At 44.0% G+C, this 15,120-nt stretch overlaps 1 protein-coding gene across 1 annotated transcript in view; it reads right to left on the reverse strand.

Annotated features, from left to right (window-relative positions):
* LOC144762794 (CD109 antigen-like) overlaps nt 1–15,120 on the reverse strand; it is a 771,981-nt gene that overhangs the window by 698,783 nt on the left and 58,078 nt on the right. Inside the window, exon 2 of the mRNA XM_078648064.1 lies at nt 12,648–12,808. Coding sequence (XP_078504190.1) covers nt 12,648–12,808 — 161 coding nt within the window. The remainder of the gene's footprint in view (nt 1–12,647; nt 12,809–15,120) is intronic.

The raw sequence follows: 15,120 nt of genomic DNA on the forward strand, positions 1-15,120 counted from the left end.
TCCCTGCTGTCTATCATCATGCCCCGCCCCGTCCTGGGGCCGTATTATGCATTCTGATTGTTTGCGCCCTTTTATTTTGTGTGCGCTGCCCCCAGGACAGCCTTGAGCTTGTGCTGCCGATGTGAAAACACGGAGCAGCGGCTCTCTGTTTTCACAGTGTAGGCGGCACCTGCCTGCACTTTTAGAGGGGAATAGAGATCCCCTTACAGGCGGGTGCAGACAGTGACTGTACCCGCCTGCAAGGGAATATCTGGAAGGTCCATGGGAACCCCTTTACCCCCTGCAGAGGGCTGCTGTCAGGAGGCGCACTGACAGTGTGCCACCTTTTAAATGACACACTGTCAGTGCGCCTTCTGAGAGCTTCTTTGACTCTGCACCCGCGTCTGTAATATGGCACGTGCACAGAGTCAAAGTAAAGTAAAGTCCACATTTGTAAAGCGCACAATCACCCGTAAGGGTCTCTAGGCGCTGGGGGCCGTCGGGAAGATTAAGCGAGCTATTGCCCAGAGTCACATGGTGCTGGGCTAACCTGCCGCCGGAGCCGGGGATCGAACCGTGGTCCCCAGATTCCAGCGTCTGTCGCCCTGGCCGCGGCGCCACACCTCTCCCTCAAAGGAATTCCCTCATTCGCAAGGCCACGCCCCTATGCAAATGAGGTAACACCCTTTGATGGTAGCGCTGGCACATTAAATGCGCCGGCGCTATCAGTATTATACCATATACCATAATACCAAAGTGCCCCCGGGGCACGCAAAGTGGGCGCAAATGTCCGTTACGCCCCCAGGGCAACTTATGTAATACGCCCTTGATGCTCGGTTGAGGATGGGAGAATGAAGAAAAATAAATGGTAATGAATTACCATTTTATTTTTAATCTCTGAGGCTTTTGGGTGCACTTAAGTGGTGTACTTAAGTGGGGTGGCGCTCTCCAAAGGAGGAGCCGCCCCGGAGACATTATTAAGTTTCTTTAATCTGAATGTTTGCATTTTGTTTGGCGCAATTGAGTTATTTCCTCCAAAATTTAAAGACTTCATTGATACCTTAGCCTGTGTGTCTTGTGTTCGAACCTGCAAGTCTCCATAATATTAGAACTATTATTCTCGTGTGAAACTGCAACATATGTAGGTCTTTACTCTGCAGACTGAGATGGAGTATTTTACAATTTTTCCACCTAGCCCCTCCAAGGAGACTTGAGACTATCTATGGTAACATTTAACTGGGAATCTATCAGCCGATTGCAGGATGGGAAAAAACATAAAACATCGAAAATGTAAAAGTGAAGAAAGATACTATAAAAATTATCAACCAAGAGAAATTTATTTTTCTAAACTGCCTTATTCACATATTAATTTCTATGCCTTTTTATTGGTTCTGTGTGGATAAAAATGCACCATTTTGCTGCCTTTTTCACTCCTAGTTTCTCACATTTTGTTGGGGTGAGTGAACTCCTAACATCCCCCTAGGTGTGGCAGCTTTCCTCAGTACATCATGAAAATATTCAAATAATAAATGATGGCTATATATGTATGCAAAAGCGTTGCAAAGGGTCATTTTCTGCTCCATATTAAACAGGTTGCCTTGAAGACTTATCAGGCCTTACATCTCTCTCCTGTAAATTGGGCATGACTGTCTTGCTATCTCACTGGGTGCAATTCGGGTTTTGAATGTATGCTTTAGCACTTTAAAGAACAGTAGCTGCCACTGTGTATTCAGAAAGTAGTACCTCTAATTTTTTTTACCAGTGCTCCGAGGCAATTCCTAAATTGTGCCAGTTGTTTCTCATGTTGTCATCTTGGTCAGTAGCCACTTGATGTTTTCCTCTGAACTCCATGCCATTTCATGTCATGTGATGATGTACTGTGACGTCAATGTCGTATAAAGATCACGTGATATCATTTATGGTGATATCAACAGTATACTACCTCTTTATGGTCACAAAATGTTGGCACCTATGCACAGAGCAGCACTTTCTGGATAGAACAGGCACTTCTGCCATATTATTGTTAGTCAGTTTATGGTCCCGCTCACTTGGTCGGACATGATGCAAAGTAGAGACTGAATGTTCATGGTTTACGCTGTGTTTCACGACGGGATAAGGAGCCGGATCACAATGCACTAATTAAGGGAGTAGCCATGATACTACAATGTTTCACTCATCTCTGCCCGAAAATTGCACTATTGTGTTCAGGAATGTTTAAAATGTATAACAGTAGCATTGAATTATTTTGCTGGACATAACATTTATCATGAAGTCAGTTGTGCATGGTGCTTGACTGAGCCAAAATCAGCCCGCAAGGAGAAATGGAAAGATGGCTTTATCTGTAGTTATGTACTTGATGTTAACATAGACCATGGGCATCATTTAGAGTTTGGCAGAGTGAGAGCAGCACAGTAAATCAATGGGGTCCTGCACCAATCCGGTGCTTCACTCACCAAATGGAGGTCATCAAAGTGCAGAGTTTCCATCAAAAGAGGTAACCCTTGAATTGACCTCACAGTGAAAGTCACCTCACTATATTTAGGGAGGGGCGACCATTGTTAGATCCCGCTTTCCAGGATCACTATGCAAAGCCTGGTGGTCCCTGGCAGGGAAATCTGTCAACAGTATTTTAATGGAACTGGTCACTATCCTGATTAAAAGAATACTCAGCGTCCCCCTGTTTTTAAGGTTACGGGGTATTACGCTATGAAATCAGGCCAACATATTTCTTGCCAAAAGTCTGTTTGGACTGCAATTCTTCAGGGCCAATAATTAGGTATATCTACACTTTCTGGTGGTGGTCCAGAGATTTTAACAATTAGTGACCACCCTTACAGCACCCAAAGAAAGTGGTACATGTAGACCTTGAACATTATCTGTAAAAAGGAAAGAATCTTAAAAGTTTCTGAAACAGTACTGTACCATATCTGTGACTGTAAAAGAATCACACTATCTTTGTGAGAGTGTGTAAAGGCATGAATCACACTCAAGTGTCTGTGATCATGCTTTAGGCGTCTATACACATCATGACAATAGCAACCACAATAGAAACATATAAGGACTCACCCAGATAGGGTCAACACTTTATGGCAACGTGTACCAGCAGGTGTGAACACTGAATAGTGCAGTGTCCTAGTCAAATGGAGAGATGTGGGCAGTTAATAAAGATAATAATAATAATAATAATAAGGTATGGGTTGAAAATCTAGTAAGTGAGACTAATCAAACTCGTGGTTGACCAAGTTGGTGCACTCTTTTGTAAAGCCACCAGCCGTCTGAAGCCTGTGTATACATTAGTAAAACCGGAGCGATGTCACCCTCAGGGACTCCTGGCATTTAAACAGAGTATCACAGGATCCACACGCGCATCCACTGTAGGGTGTGCAGTAGGATCGAGAAACCGTCCGTTAAACACTCATGGGACAGCGCTGAATAATGAAGTTGCACCTGTGTTACAAGGTGAACGAGCACCACTGTGGGTGCTCCAATGCCCGGCTGTCAAAGTGGGCCTGCATCTGTCTATCCCAGCCACGATCAGATTGATGGGAAAGGATGGTCTCCCACGAGCAGTAGTATCGGCGGCTGGGGCGGCAGTTGAACCATGACCAATTGACATGCTGTGTCACGCAGCGCCCCCACTGTTGCGATTCGCATAACACACACTCACGCGTCGATGGAAAAAAGAAGAAAGAAGAATAGAGTCACACCGTCTATGAGAATAACACCAGAGGGGTACTTACGTGCAGAACCTAGTCACTGTGACTGATGACCTAACCCTCACTCTGCCGGTCCCGGTAGGTAATGGTACACCTTGGTTTACTCAGTTATACCACCGGTGGACCTGCAGAGGAGGCGGGACTTCCGGTCTCACCACTCGGGACACTAGTATTTTACCCCACTCTGCATGTTTCCCAATATTGGAGAGGTCACTCACCATGTCACCCTTGTGTTTGTATTGGATGGTAATTTAGAGAGGGGGCGGGACTACCAGTCATGATGTTGAGAGTGTTAGCGCGTACACCTAATATAGTTACATGCGCCATGTTAGAATTGTCGCGCTCCATATTGTGCTCATATTCTTATCAGTATTATACTTAATCTGAGCACCAGTATCCTTCTCTTGGTGTGCTTTTCTTTTTTTGGTTCTCTCATTCATCAGTATGTGCTGCTCAGTGTCCCTTTTAGCATCCACCCAACTAAAAACTGTCCTTTTATGGGTACTCTGATACTTTTCCGTATTACTAGCACGTGAAGCCCATACCCAAGCACGCAGAACCACCTCTTGTGCTGGCCGAGGTGGGGGTATAACACTCGTCTCAACTTCTCGATTATGTTCAGATTAAAAGTACCATATCGAGGAAACTGCAAGGGTCCTTCTTTCTCAGTGACCTTCCATTGGTTAAGCCAAATGCTAGTGTGAAGCCCAACATTATTGAACATGCATTGACCAGGAGTTCCTTCCGGAGGAGCTTCCTCGCCCCCTCTCTGACAAGCACTCTCACATTGCCTCTCAATAATCTAAAACATTTCATTTTTGCAATCATTCTCGGTGAGAAACTGAATTTTTAATTGAAGGGGGTGAAACCCTACTCAAGCAATAGCCACAATACTTGTCAGGGTGGACCCACAAACAAATCCCTAATTTAACCTGTGCCTAACCCTCTGGTAGCTTAACAAGAAATCAGTCAGAGGATGTGTAAGGCAGTTATGCAGCACACAAACAGTATTAAAGTGAAAACACAATACTAGACAAATTCCATATTAATTTAGAAAACTGGAGTAAAACCCAATACATTTTTTGACACCAAAGCAACAAGAATCCACTCAGTAGAACCAGAGGTACACAATCTCAAAGATTTCAGGTAAGCATAGAACCTAAAAGCACAAAGCACCATTTGTTGCTAGAGAGATGTGCAAGCAGTGCTTAATTTGTAAATAAATAAGTGTTTGGTCCTCTTCAGGAGGCCACTGTAGCTCGCACCAGCACATTGCCCCTGCCAGCCTAAGCGTCACACCCCTCCAAGTGTGACAATTCCGAATATTCCAGGCCCCCAAAGCTATAAGAATGGCTTGGAAGACAGGCATTAGCCATTTTCAAGGTATACTAAATTTCTAAACAACTGTTGTGCTCCTCTCTATTTTGGACAAACAGCAGCATCATGTAGCAGACTATCATGAGTGCCAGCATTGCTAAATAACTTCTGGTACTGAGCACCGGAAACCACTGGTTAAAAATAAATACTGCATGCAAGACTGGGTGAAAGTCACAAGTTCAGGCCAACCGGGATGGGGAGCAGGCCGAGTAGAGGGACCAGGTTGGTCCTCCTGAAAAAGTTAACTTCTGAAGTCTGGCGTGAGGAGTCCAGTTTGCAGTGGAGAAAGCCACCAAGAGCAGTGTCGCAGAGTCATCGCTGCAGCAAGAAGAGTAGGCTGGGAGTCGCAGATTGACATCGCTGTTGGCGTACTTCAGTTGGGCGTCATCGACTGTCGTTACTGGAGCTTCACAGCAGAGGTACCCACATGCTGTAAATGCTGTAGTGCAAGGTGCACATCTCGCTTTGCCGGCCGTCACTGGCAGTCACTGTAGCGCGAAGAGCGAGGTTAACTAGAGAATCGCTTTGGCGTTCGATGAGGGCCGCAAAATCTTGGCGCAAACATAACAACTTAAACTGCAGGCGCATATGCGCCATTTTATCTGCCAATATACATAAAGAAGCACTTTGGCTCTCTGTTCAGCTTCGCAGCCTTCTTGGACCTCTAACATATATTACACTGCAAGACGCAAAATGTCAACACAAACAACAAACGTTTGACATACACAATTTGCGATGTGGACCCTATTCATCCTCACTCCTTGGCTACCACAACCACCTTCAGAACTACAAAAACTCTGTCGATATTCCAAACTGGGCTATGATTTTAGGGACATGGGCTGGTCTTGAGCAAATACAGGTTCTTTTCAGGACTGTTCTAGCTCTCAATATTACAGTGACAAACCATCCTCTTTCTGCAACCACTTGATGCTGCAGATTTCTCTGTACCTACATATTTTAGTTTGGTGGTTGTACAAAACCCTCCAATGGTGGTATAGAACTTTCGTTGTCGACTGAAAGTGTATGAAATCATTTATTGGCATCTTATTTTACTTTTCCTAAAGTTGACATGCCTTGTGCTTAGGAATTAGCTGCTCTAATTATTTCTTAAATAAATTCATTGTTTTAGGTTCTATCTGTTCTGCAGGTACTGTCTCAAGATGCACTTGTTATTTATAATACGGCATTATTTATGGCAGAGTACTGTTAAGTTTTACTTGCCTAATTGGAATTTGGCCGTAGGCATGTAGTGTGTGGTGATGGCAAATAGCCGTCTTCCTGTACCAGTCAAACCGACTGTTGCTTACTTACAGCAGCACACTTCTTTGTGAGACCCAGGCAACCTGGGGAGTCTGCCTGCTCTCAGAAAAAGTCGTCTCCTGGTTGGACCATCCAGAGGGAGTTGATGGGAGGATGTTTCCACAACCTTCTATTGGTATGAATTGTGTGTTCCTTACAATAGTGCAGCATATCCTGTCTTGACCTTGCTAAGATAAGACCTTTCTCATTTCTACTGATTTACCCTGTCCCGGGTGTTGAGTTTATGCTTGACTGTCTGTGTGGAAACTGAATTTAAGAAACACAGACAATTGTCAAGTTCATAAAAAGCGTTTATACAGGAGTCACAAACATGAACCAAAATAGCACTGCAGCATGTCTTATTTGAGGAACTTTCATGAGCCTGTTGTACACAACAAGCCGACAAAAGGCTTGTAGATACATATCCAATCATGAAACAGAAAAAAATTATATTTCTTCAATATTATGGACAAATACATGGTGGGTTGCAGACCAAAAGATGCAGAAATTACATAAGCATGAAGCATACAACCAATAAGATCTCGTGATACAAGCATAATACTAGATTGCATCAAACGTGATAGCCACATGCTGGCAGTTGGGACATCCAGTTCGTCACCAGACAGTTTTTGCACAATACCGTGTCACAAGAGGTGTCCTTGAGCAAGCCTTGCACTACAAGCTGTTCAGCAGGGTACGTTAGTGTGAGAGGCTGGCCTGGTATATGATGTCCACTAATGTAAATGGGCATCTTGCACCAATCCAGAGAACCCTTATGGTGATTGCAGAGGCCTCAGATTACCTTAGAACGCTTTGCAAGTAGTAGCTGTGGAGAGCAGCCTTCAGGCTTAGTCTTGAAGAAGTGCAAAGCAGCTTGTTTTACCAGATTGCCATCTTATAGTATAGATTAAATGAAAGGAGAACCACACAGTAGTTATCAAAATATGTATTTATTATATAACACTATCTAGTATGTTACAGTATCTCTCACACAGAGATAGACACAAAGCCCACAATGCTTTAGCAAAGAAAGCAAAGAAAATAGCACTAATACAGAGTGGGCCCTGGGGGGGGAGGGGACCAAACCATATACTAAGAAAGTGATATAAGATGCAATGTCGAGAGTATGTAGAAATGCTGGGACCCCAAGGAACCACCCAAGGTGAGTAGATAAGGACCCCATGGAGTGCGTGTGCAGTGTGTGAACACGACTGCGTGCCCCATACAAGTCTATGTGCAAGTTGCAGTTGGCATTTTAAAGATTACCTTCCGAGTGGACCCTGAAGAAACCCTGTGGAAGACCGAAGGTTGGAAAGCCTATCCCAGGGAAGCCGGGTTCATAGGGGTGAAGTGGTGTCGGAAACCACCGTCGAACCCAAAGGAGGACTTCAGGAAAGTGCCGCTGCTGGAAGAGGAGAAACTGTCTGTACTTCAGGATAGTGATGGTGACATGGACTCTGCGGCTGTGGGGGCCAGGTGATGCTGAGGACAACCGGAAGCCAGAAATGCGCTGTCCCACGAAGGATGTCGAGAGCTGAGGGGGCAGTGTCCGGCTGGAGCACCAACAAGCCTTGGCAAATGCAACCCACACAGGATGTCAAGAAAGTGTATGGTTCGGACCAGCAAGGTCCAGGAGACTCACCACAAGCAGGGAAGTCAGGGCAGGCCCTGAGCAATCAGGGGAGCTCAAGGAAAACAAGATGACCCTCAATTGGACTCACAGGCCGGAGGCACAGGGGAACCTCAAACAGCTTTACAAACCAACAGGCCACGGACCACACGGTGCGATGTGGTTGAAGATCTTTGCAGGAGAATTTGCCAGAGGCTGGGGTTACTTGGAGCCCAAAGCACTTACTGCAGAATTTAAAACAAGCATTTGCACTTGCCAAAGTACGTGGTACACAGGGGTTTGGGTATTGCCCCACGAGGGATTATGGCCTCAAACTGAGTGAGAGGGCAGCTCGGGTTTTGAGGGACATAGAAACCCACTTCCTGTGTTGTTGAACCCTTTGGAGTCGATAGGAGCTCGGGATCAACAGACCGGTCAGCAGGGTTGTGGTGCCTGCAAATGCAGGGGACTGACTCTTTCACTCCAAGGTGGATTATCTTCAGGTGTCTTGGATGCTCCACAGATCCTGCATGGATCCTGTATGATGCACAGGCACAGATGATGCAGCAGACAGAGAGGGAGCCGAAGTCAGGCCCAAACGAAGTCCAGAGTGCTCAGACGGTCGAAGTGCAGTGGTTGTAGTTCTGAATCTGGTCAATGACGAATCTAAGGTCCTACTGCCAGGTAAGCCCTTACCTGGCAGAGGGTTGGAAAGATTCAGGGGACCCTCCCAGGGGAGGGACTGGACAGGGGGGAGGTTACTCCCATGTCCTTTGTCCAGTTTTGCGCCTAAGAGCGGGACCCAATGGCTCCCAGGACTGGTTTAAACTAGACTGTGCACACAGACACCAAATGTGCCCCTCATGCAGACTTTCAGGCACTGGCAAGTGCACCCAACCAATCCTAATACACTAAATCCTGTCTGGGAGTTGGTCACACCTCCCTGTGACAGGATGCCTATTGTTCTGCCTTCCCCTGCTCGAGCTTGGCTCAGCAGCTGGAGGGCAGAAATGTGTCTCTGGTCGGCAGCAACCATTTAGTGCTGTCCGGGGCTAGATGGCTGGGGTACCGGGAACACCGAGAGCCCCACGGAGAGCTCTCCTGGTGGGTGGAATCATACCTCCACACCGGTAACAGTGTGAGGGTATGATTCTAACATGTTCGACACCAAACACGACAGGGTTTTTGCAGCCGTTTTCCAGCTGGTTATCGTGCGGTCACGTAACGCCCCTCTATATTAGCATAAGGCTACTTCACTGGCAACCCGGGAGAATGGACTGCCTAGGCTGTAGATGTGTCCTGCTCATGCAGGGGCACCCTCTCACTTAGACCCAAGCACCCTGCCTTCAGGATTGTAAAGGCCTGCTATAGGGTTGACTTATAGGTTTTAAGTGTAGTGACACTTAGATATAGTAAACCTATTTCTTAAGTAAGTGGTCCATGCACCAACTTACACAGGCTGGAATGGCAGGCCTGTAGTTCCATTTTGCAAGGTCTCTCATGGGTGTCATAATATGTGCTTCAGCCCATGGGAGACCTCTGGGGTCCCTATGCCCTGGATACCCGAGTACCACATACTAGGGACTGACAAGGTTACCCCAGTATCCAATCTGGAGTGTACCCAAGTACATAACAGTTTAGGGAGAAAGCAGATAGACAGGGGTCCTAAATAGCAGGATCCCAGTCAGACTAGCCAATACACAACTTAGTACCAGGCAAAAAGTGGGGGTACCCATGCAGAAGGATCCTACCTTCCTACAGTTAGTTTACCAGAGTTCATCCGACCTCTGCTCACATTTTGCAGGCTTATCATCATCAATTGAGTATCATAGGATGAGAGAAAAACAAGATGGACTCCAAACAAAAATAAAACTGCTTCCACACCCGTTTCATTCCACAGAATCTTAATTTAGTTCTTCTGATGCTGAGACCTTCCTCTTCGAGCTTCCCCTTGCCCCCATCAATGCTTATTATAATAGGAAAATTCCTTAATAGAACCAATCTACTTTACATTTTGTGCTCTGTACGTAGTAATATTATGCATCTTCTTCATAATATACAAAATCAGACTATATATTTATATTGATTTTCATGATAATAAAACCTTCATGGTTTGGATTCCATCCTCTCTGTTTTTGTGGAGCCGTATTGGTATTACAGTAAGTGAATTGCTTTGCAAAGGTTAGCTCCTTTCACATGCTTTCAGTCCACAACCAAAGGTCCATAAGTCAATTGGAGGATTGACTACATCACTGTCATTTTTATAGGTATTTCTTTTCTCAGACAACAGGCAGACCTGCTGGAACTAGCTTCACCCAGGGAAAGTTGACACAAAGTAGCCTATTATGTGAAGCAAAACCAGGCACTTGGCTATATAATGACTTCAGTGGAGGAGTGATGGGGGCATACAGGGAAAGGAATAGGAGAGTGTATTTCTGATTATCACTTCACATATGGAGCACCCTAAGACGTTACAAATATACAGGGTCCCAACAGCCAAATATAACCTAGCCATCTGTTGATAAGTGCAGAATCAATTTGAACTCCTCTCATGAGACTTATGACACAGGTTTCCTGCACAGGAAAACACACTGGATCAGTCACTTTGAGAAAAGAAGGGGCAAGATGGCTACAGACATTTGACCCTATAGCATCTCTCTATAAAGCCTCCAAAGAGAGAATTGAAACAGGACAGTGACATCTAAAAACACACAAAAGAAATTTCTATTTTGTAAATCATCAAAGGAAATGAAATAAGGCATAAGGAGACAAAATCACAAGGAAAAAACGGAGGTAGGGATCCCTTCATTTATGTCCTGTGGGGAAATCGTGGTGTATATTCTAATTCAAGTTCATTGGTGGCTTCAGTAGAAAGTGGGAATGGAATATGAATTTTAGGGGGTGATTATGACAGGCAAACTGGCATGGTCATATATTTCTTGTTTTATGAACTTATATTATTACAGTAATTATAACCTTTGCTATCGCTGTTATTTTGTAGTAAAGCAGAAGCATTGGGATCTGTATCGACATGGTCTATGGAGATTCAGAAGGAAGTCTCTTACTACTCATCATTCGTCAAATTAAACCGTAAGCCTTTGTTTATACTTTAGTTCAAAACTGTTTTACCAATATTTGAAACACAAGGCTTTGATTAGTGTTTAGTATATATACTCTAAATATCTCGTTATGCAATTGAAACGTTGACATATTTTACCGCAGTGAGGAATAGTGGAGAATTAAGAATAATAAACAGATGTACATACAAAATACACAATGTTAGCACAAGTCATCATTTTTAAGTCTCGCAAGAGAAAGAATTTTGTTTATCAGACACAGGGCATATGACGGAGAAAGGGACAACATGCTAGCCTCCTTTAGCCATCGTTGCTATTAGAGTCATTAACCTACTGCTCAATCCACATTCATTAGCCATTGGTTGATAGGAGTCAGTTACGATGTGCATAGTTACGTCATTTACCAACATACACACATTTCATTGGTGTAGCAGACAGATGAATATTCAGAGGGATGGGAGTCATATTTTAAAAGTTTTGCTTCCACTGCAATGCAGGTATAGTAAATACACTATGGAGCACAATCCTCCATATTCCGCAATGGTCTTTGTTAATAGTAGCCTGAGTGTCAGAAAATGCATGAAATGTTGAGTTGCTGTTCCAAAAACAGATGCTACAATGTAATGATGGAATCAGGTGGGCATTAAAATACACTACAGGTACGACTGGTGCTTGTGATAACTTTTTTCACTTTTTCCGTCCACTTGCCTGCGTCTCATTCTTCCCCGTCTCTTATGCTACCACCTGGGTGCCCACCTCCTACCTTCTAGCATGGACGCCAATGAACCAGCTTCCATCGCAGCCTCCCTGTACCCATCACCATTATGCTGTGGACAGCATCAGTGTCGCACAGTTTTGAAAAGCTACAGCCATAAAAAGATTGTGTGTCCTATATCACACCATGCATGTGCCAGGTTTCAAACAGAACATTGGCCATCATATAAGGCATTCCAGAATGGTGTTTATCATCACCTTAGAGCCCATGTAGCAGTCTGAAGTGATCAATTGTTAGAGCCAGATCAAGGGAATCAACCCTGTACATCGTTGGGCTGGGTCGATCCCTTACTCATATTATGCTAACATAAAATTACCTTGGAACACTATCAACAGTTAAATAAGTATACTGGTGTTTGTGGTCCCATTCATGCACTCTCACCGTCCTCCATCCAGCAAGCATCCATCTATCTATGCACTCATTCATTCATCTACCAAGTTAATCACTAAACCAACCACTACCATTCTTGCATTCAACCACTCACCAAGCCTTCGACACAAACTCCACGATCGAGAACACGTTTACTTATAAAACAGAGTGACTTATTTACTTTCTTAGTGTGTTTGCTTCGCTGCAAATTTGCATAGTGTAATGGGTGACATTTTATACCCTTCCTTTTAGTCAACAACATTTTGCATCTCGTGCCTTCATAAACTCATATGTGCTAGAAACAAATTGATAAAAAGTACGAGAATTCAACCTGATGTTGGTTAAAAAGTTAGAAGTGGTTGACTTGGTCACCCATGACATGGGCCTATATAGCAGCTGTGTCTGCACAAGAATACGGCATTTTATATGATTGACGGCCATCTTACCGGTCATAAACATTCCTTCACCATGCAGGACAGTGTCATTGTTGTGCGTTATTTCCGCAGTCACTCGAATCTCAGACTGATTACCCGCAAGCAAAGAAATTCCGAGGGTTATATTTCGACCTGGACGAATTTCTGCAGGAGTCGTGATTAAGTACGTCGGCCTAAAAAGTAAAATATTAGACAAAAATCAGTAAGGCAAGACTTGCAGATACCAAAATAATAAAGCAGAGCAGCTAAGACTCTATCATGTGAATTCCCATTTCATATATAGAACGTATTTTTACGCTCACTCTGTTGCCTGTGAGGAATCACAGGCAACCCCGTCCCTCTGGGCTGTCAGCCCAGTGGGATGTCCGGGGTACCGACGGACAGAGCGGTGCTCCATGTACCTGAGCTGAAGCCAGGTGAGGTGGGGCTGTTCCCTCCTGCCACAAAGTCAGGAGGATGAAAATATATCACTCTCTCAGGTGATATTATTCCGTTTTCTTCCTTTTCATAGCAGCAGCATTAATGGTCCTGAATAGGCAGCAGGAGACCACTTAGCTCCGTCTGTCTGCAGAAACATGTCGACCTAAGATACTCATTAGTAGTTATTTGTTACACTACTATTTGCACTGTTTTTATTGATTTGGGATTGAAGGGGTGCAGAATAAAGTATTTTCCTCTGTCACTACCCAATTTTAATGTATTCCACTTGTCACTGATTCACGTTCACTTTAGTTTGCACTGCTACTCAGTTGTCCACAGACACACTCCCACACTCAACCATCTATCACTCGTATACTCGCTTCAGATTAGGTTCATAGCATCTGCCAATCTGTTGTGGGTATTTTTCCTTCAGAACTTGAAGGTTCCCAGATGATGAAGGGCGGTCTCGATCGACGACTGATGGGAATTCTTTCACACTGAGAGAGTACCCTAGGCAAGATTCCTTTTGCTTTGGAACAAATTAAGTTTTCACTTTTTTCCACTCGGATACATAATTAAGTTAGTTCCCCGACCCACTGCTATTTTTTGTTGGTGTAATTGTCTAGATAGGGGTAATAGCAGTTTTGGTTGTTAAACTTCCCCTAGGACCCTCTACCCTCAGTGTTTTGCCTGTGAGGAATCACAAACAACTAGGTCAGCACATGCAAGTTTGCATTTCTTTTATCTTTTCAACATCCTATTTCATTCTTTTCTTGACAGAGGTGTGCACCTCCTATCTTAGTTTCAGTTTCTGTCATATGTCTTCTTGCATATGTACATATGCAGAAAACCCATAAAAAGTTAGACAGATTGGAGACGGCATTAAATGCTCATGGAGGGGGAACTGCTGATGCTTTCCCTAGTGATTTCACATTTTGCCTATTTTGCTGAACACAATTAGCAGAATTTATATAACCACATTTAAATGTCTGGGTCTTGAAACGAGAAATATCTGCTTAGCATACTCATCAGCGAGAGTTTACATTTCTGTATTTGTTTTAAGGTTATTTGCTTACTTTCTCATGGGTTCAGAATCCTACACCTCTGTCACTCCTATGTTTCAGTTTCATCGATTGATTTCCAATTAGGTACTGTATATAACAAAGCCTATTATTTGTGTCTTATTTTATCTGTTTGTGCAACTTGTCTTGTGCTCATTGGCGATCCACTTGTTGCCTATCTCCGTGACTGACGGACCTGTTTCTTTTGTAGAATAAACAAAATGTAACTTCGAGTAGGCATGTGGGCAGATTTTTCTAAACAGACCGGACTCATTGACAGGGAAACGGTTGCAGAAACTAGAGAAAACCCCTGCTAAAGGTACTCCTGCCCAGGTGGTATCCCACTAGTATGGAAAAAGCATGTGCAGGTACCAGGGGCGGTGAGTGACATTTCAAAGCGGTGGGGCGCAACGTGATTTGCATACAGCACCGTAGCGAGCGAGCGCAGCGAGCCCGAACCCCAAAAGGGGGGTTTGGAGGGGTTACCCCCCCAAGAATTTTTTTTTAAAAAAGAAGAAAAATCGTGCATTTTCAAGCAAATTTGAGAAAGCAGGAAGGTTAATAAAGCAATTGTGAAAGTGCAGTTATTACATTAATAGATGGCATAACATAGGTAGCTGCTTATTCAGTATAACCACAGAGCTTCATACATTCCGTCCTATTACGCTCAGGTGCTGAATTCAGACTATAAGACTCATGAAAATCTCAGCTCTAAGAGTAGAAGAAGTTGCACAGCAGTTGGGAAACAGCCTTCACAAAGCATTAGGAAAATGAGAGGCAATTACTTGAAAGCAAACTGAAAGCAATGCATCAAGTAGTAACTTAAAGCAATGCATCCAGCAAAACAGAGCATGCAGTCAACCATACAAAAGTAAACTAAAGCAAGTGTGAACCTTCACTTTGAAAGCAGGGTGCTAGTCAACAGGCCAGTCACATACATTTAAACTGAAGAAGAGTACACTTCAGCATGCAGGCACCAACATAAAAGCACCAAGCAAGTCAAA

This window comes from Lissotriton helveticus, chromosome 6 (assembly GCF_964261635.1).
Source record: "Lissotriton helveticus chromosome 6, aLisHel1.1, whole genome shotgun sequence".
NCBI classification, from domain to species: domain Eukaryota; kingdom Metazoa; phylum Chordata; class Amphibia; order Caudata; family Salamandridae; genus Lissotriton; species Lissotriton helveticus.